General features: G+C 42.7%; 1 protein-coding gene across 2 annotated transcripts in view; it reads right to left on the bottom strand.

Annotated features, from left to right (window-relative positions):
- Positions 1–24390, bottom strand: part of MYL3 (myosin light chain 3) — a 262285-nt gene that overhangs the window by 232715 nt on the left and 5180 nt on the right. Inside the window, exons 2-7 of one of the 2 annotated variants that reach the window (XM_053468345.1) lie at positions 21444–21471; positions 15765–15914; positions 13971–14144; positions 13421–13498; positions 11978–12030; positions 10722–11197 (exon numbers count right to left, since the gene is read on the bottom strand). In XM_053468345.1, the coding sequence (XP_053324320.1) occupies positions 12002–12030; positions 13421–13498; positions 13971–14144; positions 15765–15914; positions 21444–21471 (459 nt within the window). In that variant the 3' untranslated portion in view covers positions 10722–11197; positions 11978–12001. Of the gene's footprint in view, positions 1–10721; positions 11198–11977; positions 12031–13420; positions 13499–13970; positions 14145–15764; positions 15915–21443; positions 21472–24390 lie in introns of those variants that run through there. The other variant, XM_053468346.1, reaches the window with a different exon arrangement.

Raw genomic sequence — 24390 nt, forward strand, 5'->3', positions numbered from 1 at the left:
AGGGTGGGAACAGCCCTACAGGTGCCCGTGGTGTAGCCAGGTGTTTGGGGGGCTACATGCCCTCATTATTTCTTTCCTTCTCCGTGTCCGTTTCTTTACAGCAATTACTTTCTATTGACCCACAACCTCTCTTCATGTCCCTCCTGTCAGCGTGGAGACATCATTACCCGTGGTATAATTGGGTACTTTACACCAAAGTTAATTGTGTTACCTCCAGTATGGCGGGAGAGGGGGATGGGGAAGAGAGAGGCCGATCGTTGCCCTTCTCCTTGGTTAACAGCGATCCCTGAGGACCCCTGTTTTTAAAGCGTTTTTTTCCATTTCCTTCATTTCTTTGCGTAAGGTAGAGGAGACTTTCTGTCACGGACTGGGTCCAAGCAGATGACTGAAAGGACCCAGCGCGCCCGATGTTTGTATGCAGGAGTCACAGTGCAGTAGTGGAGTTTGGACAGGGCCTGGTTGCAGGGCGACCACCCTCACCCAGGAGTTGAGCACCTAGGGTTGTGCAGCCAAATACCAGCGCCCTGATATGGCAGCGGATGAAGTCCAGAATTAAGTGAAGATATATCCTGCAGGCATCCTGGAGCAGGCATGAAGCATATCACTAGAATCACGTGCAGGATGCTGCAGGCTTGGAGTATGGAAGCTAAGCAAAGGATATATCAGAAACATAACAAGCAAGGGACAGGGAGACCAGGCACGAAACATAACCAGACAAGACATACATGTTACAGGGCACAACAGTGAACAAGACAAGGAATAAACATTACTAGACAAGATATACATGATACAGGGCACTACAGTGAACCAGACAAGGAATGAACATTACTAGACAAGATATACATGATACAGGGCACTACAGAGGACAGGGAAGAAGGCAAGGAACACAGGGGAAGGAGTGAGGAGCCGGAATCCTCGGACGCTTCTCCTTTAAGCAAGGATAGGCCATATTGACTAGGACATGGGGAGAGGAGAGAGGAACCGAAATCCTCAGATGATACAAGGAAGAAGGGCAAAGAGACACACAAACATGAATACAGAAACTAGCCTAAGACTGATTGATAACTATTGGAGATTCCGTCACATGATATGGCCATAGTATGCTTAGCCCACCACTACGCCAAAGTACTCCAATGACGGTGGGTCCTAACGCTAATCCCTGTTGACAGTGGTACGAAACAAACCAAACATGTAATCAAACCACATGGCACTGAGACATACCTTAGACTGCCGACTGAGACAAACAGAACACCCGGGTGGGGCGCACCTTATAAAGGAAACAGAGCTGAAGCAAAGAGCTGAAGCAGAAACACGGAATGGAAGATCAGAACAGAGCAAAAGGAAATCCAGGAATGGATCGAAGCAAAGCAGAGAAACTAAAGCAAGACAGATATGCAGCTCCGCAGCCTGGGCAGAACGTGACACTTTCTCACTTGACTTTTGTCCAACTCCTAAGAGGTCACTGCTGCAAACTCTCACTTTTTGTCAATTCGCAGTTTAAAGAATAGACCCCACTGAAAGCCTCCATTCACGTTTGTCGATACATTCTTGGATTTCAGTATTTCACCCGACTCTACCCATAGTCAGAACTGTATTTCCGTCCATTTTCTTAATTTAATGAAGATACCAACATGATTCGGAATTTAAATTGACATTTCTCCCGGCAAACAAATGATTAACAGATGATTCCTATGGCTTTCATCCGGAATGTCTTACTACTAAGAACGTTCACTCCACCAGTAACAAAGAAACAGGTTCTCTTTATGGCTGTTGTTGCAGTGAAGACCATTCCGCCCGTTGTGCCAAACTCAACATCACTTGACAATGGACATTCCCGGTCTTTGGGTCCTCCTGACCTTGTGGGTTTGGGGTAACTAATTTATCTCCCCCGCGGGAAGATAGGAGAGTCAGATTTTCACGTAACCCTTCTTCAAGGAGGCCGAGGGGAACAAAGACTACCTTCCAGAAGGTCGGCCTGCTCCTCCAAGGGCCTTCAGCTACTCCTGTAATTGGGTTGGAACGCATTGTCCCCGGTAGTAGATCTACACATTTTATGTCTGAAAAGAGATGCTGTTGGAATTAGGACAGGAACTGTATTTTTCTTGTTACAATCGCATCAAATACTAGATCTTGATAAAGTCGTCTTGGACATTGAGTGGCCAACGATGAAATGCGAGAAAACTCATTTTCGCAGAAGATTTCCACGACCCCCCCCAAAATAAAAGCAGTAACCTAATACGACTTCAAGAAAGTCACTCAATGTAATACATAATCACTTAATAACTTAATCCACAATCCCCTCTCTCAGATACTCCGTAGAAGAAGTTTAGCGGCCAGCGATTGGCAAGAAATCGGTCAACCACACCGTAGGATCCGGAGTTCGGGATGATTTTGATGAAAGTAAACATAAAATAACGATAATGCAAAAAAAAATAATAAAACCGAGTCACCGTCCTGCCGCTCAGATCATTTGTCTTGCGTGGACTGTGTTGTCGAGTCGGACCACCCGCGTTCCCTAACGCTACAGGTGGCTCTTTTACCCGACGCCCTGGTTATATTGAACTTCTGTGGGAAGTCAGCTTTCCTGACGTGCGCGGCGCTGGAAATCATTACTCAATACCAGACCTTTATGAGCTCGAGAACCAAGAGATTCTCCGGGAACCCGAACATGTCCGTGTCCCGTGAAGAAGCTTTATTAAAATGCTCAGCGTGTGTTTGTCAATGAAATTTATCGCCTCCTTATTTTAGAATTCTGCAAATACAAAAAAAAATGACAAAAACCCAGGATGTGCTGCCGCCTACGCGCTCAGATCTCATTCCGCGCGGCGCTTTCATTCACTTGGGGTGTTTTCGGAGGTTATATAAATCAAGAAACGCTGGGTTCTATTTGCGGAACAAACAGTACTTATCTGTCCTGGGCCGCGTCCGACGCAGCAGCATGAATGCGTGGATTGTGAGTGTGTGGTGAGTGCGTCTGGGAGTGGGTGAGAGTGTGCGTGCGTGTCTGGGAATGAGTGAGAGTGTGCGTGCGTGTCTGGGAATGAGTGAGCGTGTGCGTGCGTCTCTTTGTGACAGTTTATTGCGCGGGGAATGTGAATATGAAGAAGATCGACAGATTTTATTTCTCAATGTGGGTTTTTTTCCCAGCCCCTAATTTCAGAAGGTGGGCAGTCGGATCACTGGTTACGTACAAACTTCTCCCCCAGGCGTTGACACGTTGTTATCAACTTGGGGATATTTCTGTAACATGAAAGGAGGACTGTTAACTGATAATAGGGAAGAGATGATAAGTTAATGGGGAGGAATAATCATGCAGATCCTGGGAACAGGAAGTACGGATGGGGGATGCACATAAGGGGGTTTGTAACGCAAACGCATTGCCGTATTTAATCTGTAAACGCCATTATTTAGCGTTCGGAATAGTTTCAATGAATACATTTAGCCCATATACCCCCCGGAGCCCCCTGGGGAGATGAAGCCCCTCGGAATCTATGGTTGCCCAGAGCTCAAGTCGTTTCGCCATCCCCAAGCAGGATTGTTGGATTTTCACCTGTACCTTAGACTGTAAGCTCTCCGGGTCAAGGACCTGCTTTTCTAATGTATTTATTTATATGTATTGTACCCCAATCAAAATATCTGAAGACCACTGTCCTTATTACACGGCTGCACCAATCATATCTCCCCTTTATTATACTGTAAAGTGCCAAGTACATCTTCATAAATAACATATACATGCATAGCTGTACCTCCTATCCCTACAGAATGCTCTGAATCCATTGATTTCAATGTAGCTTTGATGAGGTCATAGATTAGAAGCCACAATCATTATTATTATTATTATTATTATTATTTTAGATAAAATAATATAAGTCATAGTTTAGAAGCAACAATTATTATTATTATTATTATTATTTTAGATAAAATAATATTAGAGGTCAAACCCATAAAACATTATTAAAAAAAGAGGGGTTTGGAAAATGATGATAATCTCCAAACTGATCATGGCGGTGAATTTATGGCGGGTAACATGTTTACTATGTTCTATATGTTAAACCTTTGTTTTTAAAAAAAAATCTAATAAACAGATTTAAATTAAAAAAAATGCCTTTTTAAGAATATTTTTTTGATCATTTTTACACAAAATCCCATTCACTAAAATAATAATAATAGCAATAATAATATATATAATACTATATACTATACATAATATATAATGATTTAATATTTATAATATATATACATTGTATATATACAGTCTATCATGAAGCATCAGCTTCACTTCCCAGAGAACTCCATTCATATAATATATATTTTTTATGGGTTTTTTTTTTGGTATTTTTTCTCCCCAAACGGTGTTTACAGATTTACCCAGCGCAGGAATTTCTAAGAGGGAAACTATTTCCTAGGATTAAAAAAGAAATCACTAAACTCATTCATCTCTCTAATGGATTAATCCCTTCCGCCGTCTCTTCTGTCGATTCATTCTGATCTCGCTCGTTAGAAATGTATATATTGGGGGTTTTTGTGAATGAAAACAGTCAGCGAGTTCTATAAAAGTAAATGAATTTAATGACAGCGTCGTTAGCATCAGGAATGGCCGCCTCCCGGCAGTTATGGATTTTTTTTGTGGATGGGAGTTGGCCGCTGTCTGCGTGAGCTGAAACCTTCAATTTTGTGGTGGGGTCCCATGAGTGCGAGCGTTGGGGACACTGGGGAGGAAACACTGTTTTATTTGATACATTCTTTGCTCGGTGGGTTCCGTGGAATGTGCGCACAGCGTTCTGCGTTGAAGCGGCCGCGGTGCAGGCAGGGTGGTACCTCGCAAAAAATAGCCGCGGGAAAGAAATACACAGAGCTTTGTTATCCGGGTAATGACAGCTTTCAGATGGCGGCTCTTAACCTCCGTCCTCCGAGCCAAACACAGCAGCAGTCAAAATACATCCGCGGCCGGGGCTGCTATAAATGGAATATTAATCGCTTCAAGCTGAACACTCCTTGTATTTATTATCTGATGGGTTTTTTTACCTTGTTGGAGGTCGTTTGAAAAATGAAAGGAGATCCAAAGTCTCTTAAATCCAAACCCAGTAGCAAGACAGACCGAGCCAGCCCCGTATAATGTATAGTTCATGTATTGAGAGTTCTTCAGCTCACCGATTAAACTATACATTATACAGGGGGCCGGCTCACTGATTGATCTATACATTATACAGGGGGCCGGTCACTGATTGATCTATACATTATACAGGGGGCCGGTCACTGATTTATCTATACATTATACAGGGGGCCAGCTCGCTAATTTACCTATACATTATACAGGGGGCCGGTCACCGATTCATCTATACATTATACAGGGGGCCAGCTCGCTGATTTATCTATACATTATACAGGGGCCGGTCACTGATTTATCTATACATTATACAGGGGGCCGGCTCGCTGATTTATCTATACATTATACAGGGGGCCAGCTCGCTGATTTATCTATACATTATACAGGGGCCGGCTCGCTGATTTATCTATACATTATACAGGGGCCGGCTCGCTGATTTATCTATACATTATACAGGGGGCCGGTCACTGATTTATCTATACATTATACAGGGGGCCGGCTCGCTGATTTATCTATACATTATACAGGGGGCCGGTCACTGATTTATCTATACATTATACAGGGGGCCGGTCACTGATTTATCTATACATTATACAGGGGGCCGGCTCGCTGATTTATCTATACATTATACAGGGGGCCGGCTCGCTGATTTATCTATACATTATACAGGGGCCGGTCACTGATTTATCTATACATTATACAGGGGGCCGGTCACTGATTTATCTATACATTATACAGGGGGCCGGTCACTGATTTATCTATACATTATACAGGGGGCCGGTCACTGATTTATCTATACATGACTGCTTAGGCCTATAGCCCAAAGCAAATACCCACCCAATACCCGAAATAAGAAACAAGACACAATTGTAGTGGGTAGGGCGTAGGCCACAGCTTTATTACATCCCCCCCCTTTATTGACCAGCAGAACATAAACCAATAAACGACATAATTATATACTTAAACGACCCGCCAGCTACCGAACCTTTTGGGCCCGATAGGCGGTTATTGTACCACGTGCACCAAGAGTCCTAGTCCATCCGATGCCATCAGCCGTCTTCAGGACACGCCTCCCCAAGCCCGTAGGGCAAATTCCAGATAACGAACTCATAAGCGCTGGCCAGAGGGGGAACAACACCGCCGCTGTGACAATAAAAACAGCGAGACAGAAAACAAGAAAAAACAACCTGACCTGACAGATGAACCAATGGGTGGGCGGCGGGACAATCACAGGTGCTGTGGCAGCTCCAGGAAGGCAAAGAGGGAGATGATCCCCCTTCACCTTCCTATAACCCCTAGGGCCTGCAACAAAGTTGCAAGGAACAGCCAATAAGGACAGGGGACACTGACAAGCCATTAGGCCTAGGCCAGCAGTCATGTCCCCCTTCCTTACTGGTCCAGGGGGCCCCTTTATACAGGGGCCGGTCACTGATTTATCTATACATTATACAGGGGGCCGGTCACTGATTTATCTATACATTATACAGGGGGCCGGCTCGCTGATTTATCTATACATTACACAGGGGGCCGGTCACTGATTTATCTATACATTATACAGGGGGCCGGCTCGCTGATTTATCTATACATTATACAGGGGGCTGGCTCGCTGATTTAACTATACATTATACAGGGGGCCGGTCACTGATTTATCTATACATTATACAGGGCCAGTCACTGATTTATCTATACATTATACAGGAGCCGGCTCGCTGATTTATCTATACATTATACAGGGGGCCAGTCACTGATTTATCTATACATTATACAGGGGGCCGGCTTGCTGATTTAACTATGCATTATACAGGGGGACGGCTTGCTGATTTATCTATACATTATACAGGGGGCCGGCTCGCTGATTTATCTATACATTATACAGGGGGCCGGGTTGCTCATTTAACTATATATTATACAGGGGCCGGTCACTGATTTATCTATACATTATATAGGGGGCTGGTCACTGATTTATCTATACATTATACAGGGAAATGGCTCGCTGATTTAACTATACATTATACAGGGGCCGGCTCGCAGATTTCACTATACATTATACCGGGGGCTGTCTCGCTGATTGAACTATACATGACTGCTTAAGCCCATAGCCCGGGTCAAGAAACCCAACACCCAGCTAACCCCAACATATCCCCCCAAATAAAGACACAGACACCATTGGTGGGAAAAGGGCTTTTGGCCACAGCTTTATTAACATTTGAATAAACATTCCCCAGGCCAGCGGTGAAACACACAACCAAACCTAAAACGACCTGCCAGCTGTTAAGCACTAAGCCCAACAGGCAGATAATATCCACATGAACCAAGAGTCCTAGCCCCGTAGGTGCCATCAGCCGCCCACGGGACGTGCCTCCCCAAGCCCATTATGGGCAAACATACCATGCTTACTTTAACTCCGTGCTGGCCAGGGGACCCAGACCCCAGCTGTGACAATAAACAAAAACATGTTGAAATAAAAAGGTAACAAATAGATAAATAACCGGACAGACCAGAATGAGCGTAAATTAAACACCAGATTGAGAACAAAAATGAGGGCGGGCGGGAGGGGAACGTCTGCAAGGTAGCCGGTGACAAAGGAGAAAGAGGTAAGATTCACCTCTTACCCCCAATATAACCCTAATAGCTGCAACAATGTTACAGCTACCCACCAATGGAAAGGACCCTGACTTATGCCCTGAGCATGAGCCAGCAGTCATGACCCCCTTCCCTACTGGTCCAGGGGGCCCCTTTATACGGGGCCGGGTCACTGATTTAACTATACATTATACACGAAAAGCCAATCTCAAAGCATCTTTTACATAACTAAATATCTACTTGTCATTTCACCTCTTAGTGAATAAGCGCCGTATATACGGGGATTTGGAGCGCTTGGCTCCTTGCAGCATCTACACAGCCCCACGTTCCCTTTTTTCACAATGTACTTGAAATATTTCTCTTTTTCTGTCACTTTGACATTCTGAATACTCGAGAAGCTTCTGGCAATAATATATATAATGTTTTATGAGAATAACCTTTATCGGTTATTTTCCTTTTCATCCTTTCATTTGCGTCTAATTCTCATAAGAGCCCGAGACAGAAAATCACCGGCAGACAGCTTCATTTCAGACAAGCAGGGAAACGTTCCAGCGGACAGCGAGGTATTGATTTCTAAGCCATTCCTTTTAATTTACTGAAAGGACAAATAATATTTCTAGTGAAATAGGACTGGAGGTCGCTCGGCGGGCCGGGCCGCTGTATAACCCAAACCGTCAGCCCTGGAGGTGAATATCAATCATTATTTCATTATAAGAGGCAATAAACATTGATAGCTGTTATTTCCTAAGGATATGGGATCGTACAAGGGCCGCCCGGACGCTTCCGTGACATTTTACGTGGTTAATATCATAATATCGTTGCTTGTGTTGCCGTTATTCTGTGACGGTTGAGTAGGGTGTAGTAATTGGCATGAATGATCCATTCAGATTCAGCTGGAACCTTGTCTGTATTGTCATCGAACAGATAATGAGTTCTGAAAGGTATGAACAAATGGTGAGACTTGACTGCTCCTGCCTTTACTAAGAGGGTGGTAGATAAATGGAACAGTCTCCCAGCAGAAGTGGTAGAGACTAATGCAGTGGGTGGATTTAAACATGCATGGGATAGGCATACGGCTCCTGAATCTAAGATGAGACCAAGGGCTCAGGGCTGGCCCAAGACATTGTGCTGCCAAAATCAGGCCCCGGTATGTGATATCACGTAAGGGGGAGAAGCTCCCTGACCGTGCTTTCGGCTATTGGAGGTGGGGTAACGATGCCCACAGCTAATTGTGTTTATAACACATCACCCATCAAAATATTGGATGCCCTGGGGACCCCTGTTGATTTTTTTTAATGGAATTCTATAGTTATATTATACAATTTGTAAAGTTAGAGGCGAGGACATACAAGTTCACATTGAACTTACATACCCTCGCATGCCCTCGCCTGTCAATTGCAAAATTTAAAGTTGCAGGCCCTCGGACACAACTCACAGATGACTGACTTTGCGAGTGTTAGTGCTTGAAGTTGACTCTGGTCATGTTAACCCTTACTGACCTAGCAACACATCTCTTCCCTGGCTGCCTGTACACTTCAAGATTCAAGCTCTCTGTGTTCTTCTGCTCAGATCTCTGCTTCTGAAGTTCACTTTGAAACAGGACCCTCCTCACCTTTTGTTTCTGCCTAAACTGTTACTTGTTAGGTTCTGTTAACCCATTGTACCCCGCTGCAGAATATGATGGAGTTATATCTCCCTGGCTTCCCTCTGCATTATATAGGGCTGACTTTTACCCCTATTTGCTTGCAATGCGATTTAATTACAGTATATCTGACAGCCTCGGTGCTCCCATCGTATTGTATTATTATGCAGATCGCATTTCACCCAAAGTTCGTTTTAAGATCCAGACGCGATACACAAATTATGGTTGCGTTTTGAGCTTTATAGAAACGGCTTTCCTCTCATTTGCTTTGGAAATAATCATATTATGTTTCTGAAATTACCACGTGGGATTGGCAAGGGATAAAAAAAAAGGGAAAAAAATGCAAATTATACATTCTGACCCTAACTTCCCAAAAGCCAAAGACTGGAGAGCAGAAATCGCGCCAAAAGCCGCAAAGTGCCCCTAAACGTTCGACGCGTACCAAAAATATGAAAGATTGGAAATGTTTAATTTTTTTAAAATATTTAGGACAAAAACTATGAAGACAGAGGTGTACGAGCTTTAGCTTCTCGTGCTGTATAAATTAGACTTGTGTCTGAAAAGTAGGCCAGACCCCAAAAATCGGACGAAAACAAAGCACAAAGCTCAGAATTTTCATCTGAACTTTGTGGGCCCTCATCTTCTTCCTTCAATTCTCTCCCTACCTTCCATCTTCATCCGCATCTCCACGGACACAACCCGGCGGTAACTTCCACCAGAATGAGCGCTCTCGCGGTGATTTCCTATCCTCAATCCTCCAATTAGGGGAGAGATCCTAGGGGGAAATCTCCAGCTCTCTGCTTTGTGAGGTTTTTTTTTGTTGTTTTTTTTTGCTTTTCTTGTGAGAAGACAAACAAGATGTGTTTGTTTGTTTCGTTGGGGTCCCTCTTCGTTTCAGGACATTTGAAAGAATTAACAAAATTGTTAATTTAAAAAAACCTGTTAATATTAAAATTTGTACCAATCTGAAAGCACAAGACTAACAGAAACCTAAAAAACAAAAAATTCCGCCCGTTTCTCCTGCTGTAAAGACTCAAACCCTAATCAGTCGTTGGTCTCGTCTTAGATTCAGGAGCCGTATGTCTATCCCGCGCATGTTTAATACCCTCACTGTATTACCCTCTACCACCTCTGCTGGGAGGCTGTTCCACTTATCTACCGCCTTCTCAGTAAAGAAAAAACTTCTTTCCATTCCATCTCAGTCTCTGACTCTCTAGTGTTAGATTCCGGGCTCTTTCTCCTGCTTTGAAATAAATTCCCTCCCGTCCTTTGTTAAATCGTTTTCGTGTATTTAAATCCCTCTCTCCCATCTCTTCTCTCCCCCAGGTCAGACAAATATTGCATCACACAATCCTTTAACAATTGTCATAAAAAATGACACCAAAATCATTTGAGAAATAATAGTTTATTGTCAAAAATGATTTGGTTGATTTGATAATACGGCAAGTGGCTCAAAATAGATCGTGCAGCGCGTCCCCTTTAATTTATTTGGGGGTATAAAATGCTTTTGTGGAAAAAACTGGAAAAAAAAAGCGATTCCTTATGACGGTAAAGAAAATGAAGATTGATCCACCAGCGATTAATATATTTTACCGTATTTTATTATTCATTCAGAATGGAAGAACAGATAATATTCCCACAATAATTTCCCCAGAATTCCGTCTCGGCTTTTTCACCCCGGAATTCCAAGTTCTGCCTTTAAAGTATCAGAAGAAGCAGAGTTTATTCATCAGACGCGGTTGTCATAAATCATAGGGCGTATAATGGAAGGATTTCCAGTCCGGGCAGGGTAATCGGCGATGGGATTGATGATGATGAGGATGATGATGATGATGGCTGTAATTCCACATTTCGGGTCGGCTTGCCTACGGAAGAAAAGGAAATAACGTCTGAATCCCGCGGACGGAGTCTGGGGCCGTTTAAATGATTTTAGTGAGTTTTTAATGAGGTTATCTGATGAGGTTCTGCCCCAAGCCCCAGTAAAAGGCATTATTTTCGGTAAAGTCCTGCCCCTCTTTGGCTGTTTGGAATGTCGGCAGGTATTGGTCGTATCTCCACAGATCCAGAGAGCGCCTTAGTATATAAATATGGCTTAAAGGTGTTAAAGGAATATTTAAGCACATGGAGCTTTCCATTGGTTTCCATGGTGATTGCTCCGTGTAGTATGCAAACTTTGCCCCAGAACAACTCCAGTGTTAGCTTGTATTTCTAAATAAGGTTGAGGGGTTAGTTCCCGTGACCCGCTCCTAATATATAATTTGTTCTACTTCAAAACTCTTATCTTTCAACTCTAATATATATAATATATAATATATAACAATATAACATGTGTATCTGATTTGTGGGTAAACTATGGTTTCTGGGATGGCGGTAGATAAGTGGAGCAGCCTCCCAGCAGAAGTGGTAGAGGGTAATACAGCGAGGGGATTAAACATGCATGGGATAGACATACGGCTCCTGAATCTAAGACGAGACCAGCGACTGATTAAGGTTTGAGTCTTTACAGCAGGAGAAACGGGCGACTGGATGGGGGCCGGAGGGGGCCGATCTGTCGGCAGGGTCTATGTTCCTACAGTGGTTATTGGCTGAGCTGTATGGGAGTTGAGGGTTAATAACACGCTGACAGCGACGTCCCGTATTATTACCGTCTAGCGGTGAATGCCGGACGTTCAGTTTGCCATGATGTGCTTCACAAAGGCTGCAGGAATAACGACAAAGAATAAAAAACATGATTGTTCTCGGACTGACACAGCTTAACGACACGAAAAAAACTCAAGGAAAGTTTGGGGTCTCGCAGAAGGTAGAAAAAATGCAAAAATTCTATAAAACCATCTGTGTTGGTCGGCAGATCCCATAACTCAATCTCATTATTAGTTGGAGCAGGTGAGCCCCCGCTGCTTGTAGAATGGGTCCGCGACCCTGTCCGGGGCCAGACTGGTGGAATAAAGCCCAATACGACGTTTTTTATTTTTTAACTTATAAAGTTGAATACCCAGAATGCATTGCAACCTCATCCTATCCCTGCTGCGTCCCGCGTAGCTGAAGCCACCCTTATTTTAAAGAAAAAAACTGCAAAAAAAGAGATTTCGCTTCAAAAGGTGGAAAAAAATTGAAATTTGGAATAATTCGTTTATTCAGCTGTTTAAAAACCTTGCAAATTTTAGAGGAGTCCAAATTTTTGGATGATGCCTACAGTAAAAAGAGACGTTTTTTGTAACAATGCAAAAAAAAAAAGTAATTTATTTCTATATTTTTATTTTTTATAAAATAATTGAATAATGTTTTACACTTTCTCCTTTTTTTTTTTGGAGTGACAACAGAATTGTTTTAAAAAACGCTATTGGCAAAAATGTGGTTTTTTTTTAAAATTCTTTTGCTTTTTATTATTTTTCCTTCGACGCGGTAGAGTTTTATTTTTGAGAAATTTCACAAGGAGACAAATATTTCAGTCCAAGTTCCAGATAACGTTTCAGAGGTTTCTGCAGTTTGCAAACACCGTAAATTGTTGGAAAAGGCGGATTAGAAGATTTATACGTTTAGCGAACTGAGACTTTTAGATTTTAATGCCAATAAAAGCCTTTTTTTCTTGGATATACGGCTTACAGGTTCATTTTTACTACACAAAAATGTTGAACCAAAAAATGGGTAAAAAATAAGATTTTTTTTTTTCTTAAAGCTCTCTCTCTTCAAGTTTCTCTTAAAATAACTTAAAATAATAATTTATAAAATAATGATATTATATATAATAAATATTTTAAATGATAAAATAAATTATTATTTGTGATGCTATTCATTTTTATATAACTAAGAATTCTTTACAATTGTCCCATTAATAATAATTAGCTTAAATATTAATATAAATAAATATATAATTAATTAATTTTTAATTAGAATTCTTGCATTTGGCTTTTTAGACGTTTCCATTATTATTATTTGTTTTTAGGTTTGGCGAAGCTTCAGCTTCTTGGCTTAGTATTCTTGTTCTTTTTTTAATGTCAGATTTTTGAATATATTGCGAATATTTCACACGGCACAGGTTTGCGATATTATTGGTTAAAAACGGACGGATTTCATGAATCTTATGGTACCTTCGTAATTTATGCAGCCGTTGCTGTCCTCTTGGCCGGCCATGAGCTTGTCTACTTCTTCTTCCGTCATCCTTTCCCCTGGGCAGATAGAAAGTATAAATTAGTGTGATTGTAGAGAAAAAAGGAATTAACAAGTAAATAAAATGATTATTATTTTGAAGACTGGCGGCGGTGGCATACGGGGGCTGGGAAGGGACAAATTAATATTAATTAGGAAATTAGTTGACAACAGCGCTACGGAATATGATGGCGATATATAAAAAAATATATAATAATAATAATGTATGTCATTTTTTAATACTTGGTGCTAATATTATCATTATTATTATTTATTATAATTATTATTTAATAGCATTATTATTATTTTATTTATTATCTTTTTTATTTAGCGCCAACAATTCCCGCAGCGCTTCTTGCAGTCCCTACATTCAAAGGGCCTCACAAAACCAGGACTGCTTAAGGCGACGCGGTACATTAGGGGAATAGGACCATTTTTTTGTTATATTAATATTGGCTTTAAATATTATCGGGGAGTCATTTTGCGTCATACCAAGCGTCGCCAAGACGTGGCGAATTTCGGCTCCCATGACTGTCCCGTTCCCTTCCTTGTCGAAGACGCGCAGCCCCTCCACGAAGTCCTCGTACGTCCCCTTCTCCTTGGACTTGGATATATGTTGTAACATCGGCAGGAATGTATCGAAATCCATCAGCTTAGTGTTTAATTCTTTGTAAAAAAAACCAGAGAGATCACAAAAATGTGACACGTAATGCCAAGGTGACCCCCGCAGTATATAGCGAGACCCCCCTAAATAAAGGACTTCGCCCCCCAGCGCTGTATACAGTAATATAACCCCCCAGCGCAGTATACAGTAATATAACCCCCAGCACTGTATACAGTAATATAACCCCCCAGCACTGTATACAGTAATATATCCCCCAGCGCTGTATACAGTAATATAACCCCCCAGTGCTGTATACAGTAATATAACCCCCCAGCACTGTATACAGTAATATATCCCCCAGCACTGTATACAGTAATATAACCCCCCAGCGCTGTATACAGTAATATAACCCCCCAGCACTGTATACAGTAATATATCCCCCAGCACTGTATACAGTAATATAACCCCCCAGCACTGTATACATTAATATAACCCCCCAGCACTGTATACAGTAATATAACCCCCCAGCGCTATATACAGTAATATAACCCCCCAGCGCTGTATACAGTAATATAACCCCCAGCGCTGTATACAGTAATATAACCCCCAACGCTGTATACAGTAATATAACCCCCAGCGCTGTATACAGTAATATAACCCCCAGCACTGTATACAGTAATATAACCCCCCAGCGCTGTATACAGTAATATAACCCCCAGCGCTGTATACAGTAATATAACCCCCCAGCGCTATATACAGTAATATAACCCCCCAGCGCTGTATACAGTAATATAACCCCCAGCGCTGTATACAGTAATATAACCCCCAACGCTGTATACAGTAATATAACCCCAGCGCTGTATACAGTAATATAACCCCCCAGTGCTGTATACAGTAATATAACCCCAGCGCTGTATACAGTAATATAACCCCCAGCACTGTATACAGTAATATAACCCCCAGCACTGTATACAGTAATATAACCCCCAGCGCTGTATACAGTAATATAACCCCCCGCGCTGTATACAGTAATATAACCCCCAGCGCTGTATACAGTAATATAACCCCCAGCGCTGTATACAGTAATATAACCCCCAGCGCTGTATACAGTAATATAACCCCCAGCGCTGTATACAGTAATATAACCCCCCAGCGCTGTATACAGTAATATAACCCCCAGCGCTGTATACAGTAATATAACCCCCAGCGCTGTATACAGTAATTGTATTGGATTGGTAACTTGAAAACTCTGATACTCGGAGTTAAACATTTGATGATAGATTCCCTTTAAAAAAATGACATTCGAGGAGTGACCTTTTTGACATTATTATCAGTCTAAGAACTATTTACAAAGATTCAGACTATGCTGAAAGTTAAATCGCGTAATAAATATGATTAACAGCGGTGTCTTTTTTTTTTAGATGTTTTTTTGGCTTAAAAGGAATAGCCGTAAATTTGGACAAATAAAGGATGTTGAACACAAGAGGCCGGACTAACGATGCAGCAAAGCCTCCGTCACACCGCGCAGAGCTCCAGGGAGAACGTTAATATCTGATCAATTCTAACATGATTTCCTATTAGAGAAAATGGGATTTAGAGTAAAAGAAAAGGGGGGAAAAAAGCCAGTCTGCATGCAAAAATTCTCATTTTTTGGAAACGGGACATAAGAAACAGTCACTGACCTTCGGCCTTCGGCTTGCCAAGAACTTTCAAAACTTCTGCGTTTGTTGGATTTTGTCCCAAAGCCCTCATAACGTCGCCGCACTGCCCGTAGGTGATTTTTAATTCGCTGTTAGGGGTCCGATCAAAGAGAGAAAAGGCTTCCTTAAACTCTGCCAAGGGAAAGAAAAAACATTGGGAACGGCATCGCTGCCTATTTACCAAACGGTTACTTTTTTTTGGGGGGGGGGTTATTATTGTAAATCCTAACGAATATTTGGCTTGGTGGAGCCTGACACATCACCATCACCCGCATCATTTTTTATTATTAACTGTATTTCCTGGAACGGCGCTGCGAATGTCCGTGCGGTTAACCATCTGCAGCGGGACAGACAGAAGACTTGTGTCTCCTTCCAAACTTTTATACGTTGATTGGCCTTGGAAACGCCGCAGGGGAACGATGAGAAGCGGGACAGCTCGCCCGTCCCCGACACGTAGAATAAAAATCACCTGCTAACCCAATGCCATGGCTACCGGCGGAACATAAGAAGCGCAATGTAAACTGTGCATTCCGAGCCACTGCTTTAATAAAGGTGTAATTATTCATGAAAGGAGCACATGGCTGCTTTAATAAAGGTGTAATTATTAATGAAAGGAGCAAATGGCTGCTTTAATAAAGGTGTAATTATTAATGAAAGGAGCACAGCACGCTGGAGAATTATTAAGACTAAGAATTTTTGTTAAAAACTGTCATTGGAGTTTGAAAAGGAGAAGCGAGGGTTTCTCTCGCTCGGAAAAGACGGACGGTAATTCATTTATTACGGATCGAGGATATAGAATGTAAAAGTTGCTGCTTTTAGCTTGATATCCAATTTTCCCAAAGGTTTGATGCCCCCCTGTACAGGGCCGGACTGGGACTGAAAAGCAGCCCTGGAAAAATTTGGAGACCAGCCCCATATAGTTTATCTCACGGTCGCGCTCTTTAACCACACGCACCCCTTATACACACCCGACTCACACTATTCGCCATTCTTTTTATCTCATTATTTGTATTAAAATGCCAGAAAGCAAAAGTGTTAAAAGGCCCTAATAAATTAAATACATTACACAGAATGGGATCAAAACATTTACTACTGCGAACATTTTTAGATGAAAAAGTTCAGTGGAACAAAACACTGATCACATTATTCTTCACGATATTCTGGTAAGAAACTTTTGTTTCTTTATTAATTCATGTAGACTATTTTTTCCATATTTAATATAAGCTATGATTGAGACATGGGGTTTTTTTTTTCCTTTTATTTGCCAACCTACCCCCGAGTTATGCACATCTGCCCCCAAGGCTTGCCACTCTGCCCCCCTGATATGCCTTCTAACCCCCTATATGCCACTCTGCCTCCAGAAATGCCTTATACCCCCTATATGCCACTCTGTCCCATGATATGCCTTTTAACCCCCTGTATGCCACTCTGCCATATAGGGGTCAAAAGGCATATCATGGGACAGAGTGGCATATAGTGGGTATAACGCATTCCTGGAGGCAGAGTGGAATAAATGGGGTTAAAAGGCATATCATGGGGCACTCTGCCTCCAGAAAAGCCTTATGCCCTCCTATATGCCACTCTGCCTCCCCGATATGCTTTATACCCTCCTATATGCCACTCTGCCCCATAATATGCCTTTTAATCCCCTATATGCCACTCTGCCTCCAGAAATGCCTTTTGGCCTCCTCTATGTCACTCTGCATCCAGAAATGCCTTATCCCCCTATATGCAACTCTGTCTCATGATATGCCTTCTAACCTCCTATATGCCACTCTGCCATATAGGGGGTTAAAAGGCATATCATGGGACAGAGTGGCATATAGGGGGTATAAGGCATTTCTGGAGGCAGAGTGGCATAAAGGGGGTTAAAAGGCATATCATGGGGCACTCTGCCTCCAGAAAAGCCTTATGTCCCCCTATATGCCACTCTGTCCCATGATATGCCTTTTAACCCCCATATGCCACTCTGCCTCCCTGATATGCCTCAACCCTCCTATATGCCCCTCTGCCCCGTGATATGCCTTTAACCCCCTTTTTGCCACTATACCTCCAGATATGCCTTTTGACCTCCTATATGTCACTCTGCATCCAGAAATGCCTTATACCCCTATATGCCACTCTGTCCCATGATATGCCTTTTAACCCCCTATATGGCAGAGTGGCATATAGGGGGTTAGAAGGCATATCATGGGACAGAGTGGCATATATGGGCATAAGGCATTTCTGGAGGCAGAGTGGCATAAAGGGGGTTAAAAGGCATATCATGGGGCACTCTGCCTCCAGAAAAGCCTTATGTCCCCCTATATGCCACTCTGTCCCATGATATGCCTTTTAACCCCCATATGCCACTCTGCCTCCCTGATATGCCTCAACCCTCCTATATGCCCCTCTGCCCCGTGATATGCCTTTAACCCCCTTTTTGCCACTATACCTCCAGATATGCCTTTTGACCTCCTATATGTCACTCTGCATCCAGAAATGCCTTATACCCCTATATGCCACTCTGTCCCATGATATGCCTTTTAACCCCCTATATGGCAGAGTGGCATATAGGGGGTTAGAAGGCATATCATGGGACAGAGTGGCATATATGGGCATAAGGCATTTCTGGAGGCAGAGTGGCATAAAGGGGGTTAAAAGGCATATCATGGGGCACTCTGCCTCCAAAAAAGCCTTATGTTCCCCTATATGCCACTCTGTCCCATCATATGCCTTTTAATCCCCTATATGTCACTCTGCATCCAGAAATGCCTTATACCCATATATGCCACTCTGGCATATAGGGGGTTAAAAGGCATGTCATGGGACAGAGTGGCATATAGGGGGGTAAAAGGAATTTCTGGAGGCAGAGTGGCATATAGGGGGACACACTTACATACACACACACATGCCGATTTCATTCAAAAAAATATTATACATTTTGTACAAAAAAATACATTACTTTACTCACCTTCTATTTCTCTTGACTTCCGTCCTCTGATAGCCGCACACTGTTCTCTTCTCTCTCTCTCTCCTGACAGGATGCCACTGACCTGACATCCGGTGCTGCAGCAGTCTAAGTGCGAGGGTGCAGCAGTCTAAGTGCGGAGCTTCCACCCCTCACGCTGCTCCCATCATTATGCAGCCATCAGACTGCTGGGAATGTAATCTAAACGGCCGGCGCGTGCTGATGCCCCCGGCCGGAGCTACTTTAACACTTTTTTTTTTATTTATATGGTAAGCAGGATCGGCTCGCCATATAAAGTAAAAAAAAAAGTATTAAAGCAGAGCCGGCCGGCGGCATCAGCACGCACCGGCCGTTCAGATTACATTCCCAGCAATCTGATGGCCGCATAGTGATGGGAGCAGCGTGAGGGGTGAAAGGTCAGTGCGAGGGGGCGGAGCTTTCACCGCTCACGCTGCTCCCATCACTAAGCGGCCATCGCACACGGCTGCTGGGTGCCGATGCCGGCCTGCCGGCGATACTGTAATACATTTTTAAAATTTAATATGGCAAGCCGGACCAGCTAGCCATATTAAAGTAAGAAAAAAGTATTATAGTAGCGCCGGCCGGCCGCATCAGCACCCAGCGGCCGCTCAGGTCCCAGCCCGCCCCTGGTCCCAGCCCACGGACCTGCCGGCCCACCGGGAAATTTCCCGGTATCCCGGTGGGCCAGTCCGGCCCTGCCCCTGTATAATGTATAGATAAATCAGTGACCGGCCGCTGTATAATGTATAGCTAAATCAGTGACCGGCCCCTGTATAATGTATAGATAAATCAGTGACCAGCCCCCTGTATAATGTATAGATAAATCAGTGACCGGCCCCTGTATAATGTATGGATAAATCAGCGAGTCGGCCCTGTATAATGTATAGATAAATCAGTGACCGGCCCCTGTATAATGTATAGATAAATCAGTGACCGGCCCCCTGTATAATGTATAGATAAATCAGTGACCGGCCCCTGTGTAATGTATAGATAAATCAGTGACCGGCCCCTGTATAATGTATAGATAAATCAGTGACCGGCCCCCTGTATAATGTATAGATAAATCAGCGAGCCGGCCCCCTGTATAATGTATAGATAAATCAGTGACCGGCCCCTGTATAATGTATAGATAAATCAGTGACCGGCCCCCTGTATAATGTATAGATAAATCAGCGAGCCGGCCCCCTGTATAATGTATAGATAAATCAGTGACCGGCCCCCTGTATAATGTATAGATAAATCATTGACCGGCCCCTGTATAATGTATAGATAAACCAGTGAGCCGGCCCCCTGTATAATGTATAGATAAATCAGCGAGCCGGCCCCTGTATAATGTATAGATAAATCAGTGACCGGCCCCTGTATAATGTATAGATAAATCAGCTAGCCAGTCTCAAGGTCAATTTCTTCTTTCTCTGTCAGGCCACACCCACTTCTTGCCCACTTTCCTTTGAATCCCCACCTACTAAAGGAAATCTATGAGTAGCCCCACCCCTATATGCAGATAGCCCCACCCTTACACAAAGCCACTCCCCCATATAAAAAGGAGAGCCCCGAGAAGCCCAGGTTTGATCGTTAAAAATTGTTGTTTTTTTTGCGTATTTATAGATAAATCGATTTCTCTTTTGAAATAATAACGAGGGCCGAGAATTTATTGAAATCGGGCCGCCCCCCCCCTCCGCACCACCAGGGCTATACGGCAAAACGCACCACAATATGTTATTTTCCTCACCCGAAAAGACCTACTTTAAAAAATTCATGAGTCGTGACTACGGACAATTCTCGTTTGGTGGAGAAAGCGTATTCCTGCGGCCGGATACAGTGCGCTCCGCCGCCTCATCTGCAATCACTTAAACTCCCTGTTTAGTTTGGGATTCCTTCCCTACTTTTTTTTTTTTTTTGGGGGAGGTTTTGAAATTATTTCTTCAAATTCTTTCCAGAAAACTCGATGCTTTTGGAGAGAAAGTGGAGCTGCGAACGATTACAGCCCAATTTAATGTTTCAAAGATTTTCGACGTTGAGCGAGAAAACGGTCAAAATAACCTGAGGTTAGAATTTGCTGTTTTCATCGTTATTCTAATATTGGGACGTCTCGCTATAAAGTCATGTGATATATAATAACCAAATTATAACAAAACATTCTTAAAACAGATCTATTGGCTCTCCCAAATCAAATCTACCTACAACTGAAATAATCCCATATATATATAATTTATAGAACATATATATATTTATATATATATTAGAAAAAAAAAAAATATATATATAATATAAAAGTATTATAAATACAATAAAAATTTATAATTTTTATTGTATTTATTACACTTTTATATAATTTATAGAATTTATATATACTGTATATATATAAATTATATAAAAGTGATATAAATACAATAAAAATGATGCCTAAACATTTAAGGAAAAAAATATATAGAAGAAATAATTACACATTCAGGCTTCAAATGAAACGGTGGATAATATTTCATTTTTTATGATACTGTCCCTTACAAAAATATAAAAATGTTTAAAATATTTGAAAAAGGGTTCGTAAAGAGAAATAAAGCATAGGTGGGTCTGACAGGTTAATGTATATATATATATATATAGAATAAAATAATAATATTTAAAATCAAAATCCGCCACTCCCTCTCCTATTGGCCTCGGCATTCTGCGCGAGCGCTCGTTCTTACCTTCGATCTGATCGGCCGAGAATTCAATCTGTAGGAAGAAAAAAGTCCTGTTACTGCGGGGAAGTTGGGAAGTATATAGAATTATATCAATGCAGAGGAATACAAAAAAAAACCACTTAATTATACGACTGTAAGCTCTGTGGGTTACAGTCTACACACACACGTTACTGTGCAAAAGTTTTAGGCAGGTGTGAAAAAATGCTGCGAAGTAAGAATGGTTTCAGAAACAGACATTAATAGTTAATTTCTTATTTTTTATAGCGGCCACAGCTTTATTAACGCCGCACAAAGTATTATTTTTATTACTCAAGGAGACCTATTTAAAAAAAATTAATCCTGACTACAAACAGTTATATATATATATTTTTTTTATTTTTTTCCCCCCATAATGTCACTGGCCCCACTCACTGACAGACCTTTCACATCCTGAAGACAGACCGCCCACTGATGGCACACCCACCACCGTAAGCAGGACCGCCCACCCATGTCAGAGGGACCGCCCACCAACATCAGAGGGACCGACCCGCAAGGGTACGCTCCGGGTAGCCAGAGCCCACAAGTTCGCCAAGATGGCTATTACCACAAAAATGAAAGCCAAGATGGCGGCTCCCGTATACAGCAGAATGGGAAAGAACAATGGAGATTTATTATTATTATTGGAAACAAATACTTTTTATTTAACTGAATGAAGTAGGATTCCGAACAAAAAATCGATTCTAATGCAGTAAATTCTCCATCTCCATGCAGCATAACGTAACACTATTTAGTAAGTAAGCCCCTTTATTACGGAATGTAAGGAGCCGACACTCGCGCCGTCCTGTCTTAATAAAGGCCTCCAAACTTTCAATGTAATAGGGGATGAAAATGAATAAAGTTGATTTAAACAAAAAAAAAGCGCGGCGCTGCGATGCAAGGACAGATTTTCCCAAATTGAGAATTTTTTTTTTATTGAAAAACACATAAATCTGGAGCCACATCCTCCGAAATGATTCATTGTGAAAAGAAACATTATCCGCACACTCGTAAAAGGAAAGCAGAAATGCTCACAATTTTCTTTAACTGCAGAATGTTCCAGATGTAACGTCGACGTTTTCTGTATAATTGGGGGAAAACCAAGAAAGCCCGCAGCGCGAGAAAAAGTTCCCGAACGTATACGAAATGTCAAAATTATTTAACAAATATCTAATATTATTTTTTTTTTGAATAGAATATGAAGGAGTCGCTCCAGACTGTGTGACCCTGAGAATCTGCCCCTTCACCCCGAGACCAAGAGACTGGGGTAAAAACCCTGAGAATCTGCCCCTTCACCCCGGGACCAAGAGACTGGGGTAAAAACCCTGAGAATCTGCCCCTTCACCCCGGGACCAAGAGACTGGGGTAAAAACCCTGAGAATCTGCCCCTTTACCCCGGGACCAAGAGACTGGGGGTAAAAACCCTGAGAATCTGCCCCTTCACCCCGAGACTGGGGTAAAAACCCTGAGAATCTGCCCATTCACCCCGAGACTGGGGTAAAAACCCTGAGAATCTGCCCATTCAATCTTGACACGGGGGGGGGCTGAGAATCTGCCCATTAACCCCAAGACCAAGAGACTGGGGTAAAAACAAAATGAGACTCAGGGGCAAGTTACAAGTTAAATGTAGAATTCTCGGCAGGTGTATAAATCGCACGGCTTCTGGCCGGATCGAAACGGGAAAGAATATAGAAGATTCTGCCGGTCGATCCTCTTCGAGAATAAACATTTTGTGCAAAATCCATAAATATTAGCGAAAGACCCCCAGGAAGGCGAAGGAATCTTTTTATTCCGCGCGGACGGGAAGAGCTTTCGAGATTTATTAACCTCGCCGATCCCATGATAGGAATTCTGATTTGTGTTTCGTTCCTCCAACTTCTGCTGACTTTCCAAAAAAAAAACCCATTTTTTTGCTGAAAGATTTACTGCTTTATGATGGATGGAAAATCCGAAGACTGGGGGGGAAAAACACTGAGTTCTACACGAGTGAGGATAAAGTATGCAGCATGCGGCGGAAATACGGCTCGGAGCGAGTAACTCAGTAACCCAGAATTACTTATTAACCAAATTAAGGGGAATTAACTCAGAATTAAGTTTAAAGAGGAAATTTCATTAAATGAACTCAGCCGCAGAGCGTCGCAAGGTGGCCTTAAAGGAGTTGGAACGGAAGCCTTTGCTGGAACAGAAGACCCCTCCGACTGATCCATTATCCCCGCTGCCCGCAAAAGAGGGACACTGTCATGGAATCGGGACTGTCCCACAAAAAACTGGACATTTGGGAGGTATAGTAAAGTTCCAACATGGAGCATCGCCATGGGAATCAATAGAATTTTTATGCTGAAGTTTGCCAGAATAACAATATAGCCTCGTTTTAGAGCTCATTCTGTGTAGCGTGCTTACACTAGGGAGAAACTGCAGCTTCAGAGCTGCATCTGCCCCCCCTCCTCCCCGGTTTGAGGGTTCTTGCCACCAATCCGCTGCTTGAATGAACTGACTGGAGGTGAGATGCGTTCCGACAAACACTTCTCCTGCATGGAAAATAGTTGGGGGGCAAAGGAAGGGGCAAAGTGCATGGGGGGGGGCATTCTGCAGACCCCCCATGTATCTGCAAAAGGGACACCGTATCAGTGAAAGGTAATTCCATAAACCATGATCCCTGCTCTCGTACTCCGTCCTTGGGCTTTCCGATAGCCATAAATGCTTTAACGCAAAACGCAACGGGGTCCTCGGCCCTCCTAACCGTCCAAGGTCCGTACAGATACTAGAAATTGATTGGATACTGCCCCCCCCCCCAACATGATGCGTGCAGAACAAAATAAAAGTCTAAAAATGATTTCTTACAGACAGTGGGCAGCAGCTGCTCCAAAAGTGGGACTGGGCCGGGAAAACCAGGACTGATGGGAAGTATGCGGTAGGTGCTGTGCGTTGTTTAGGG

The sequence above is a fragment of the Spea bombifrons genome, chromosome 5 (genome assembly GCF_027358695.1).
Source record: "Spea bombifrons isolate aSpeBom1 chromosome 5, aSpeBom1.2.pri, whole genome shotgun sequence".
NCBI classification, from domain to species: Eukaryota; Metazoa; Chordata; class Amphibia; order Anura; family Pelobatidae; genus Spea; species Spea bombifrons.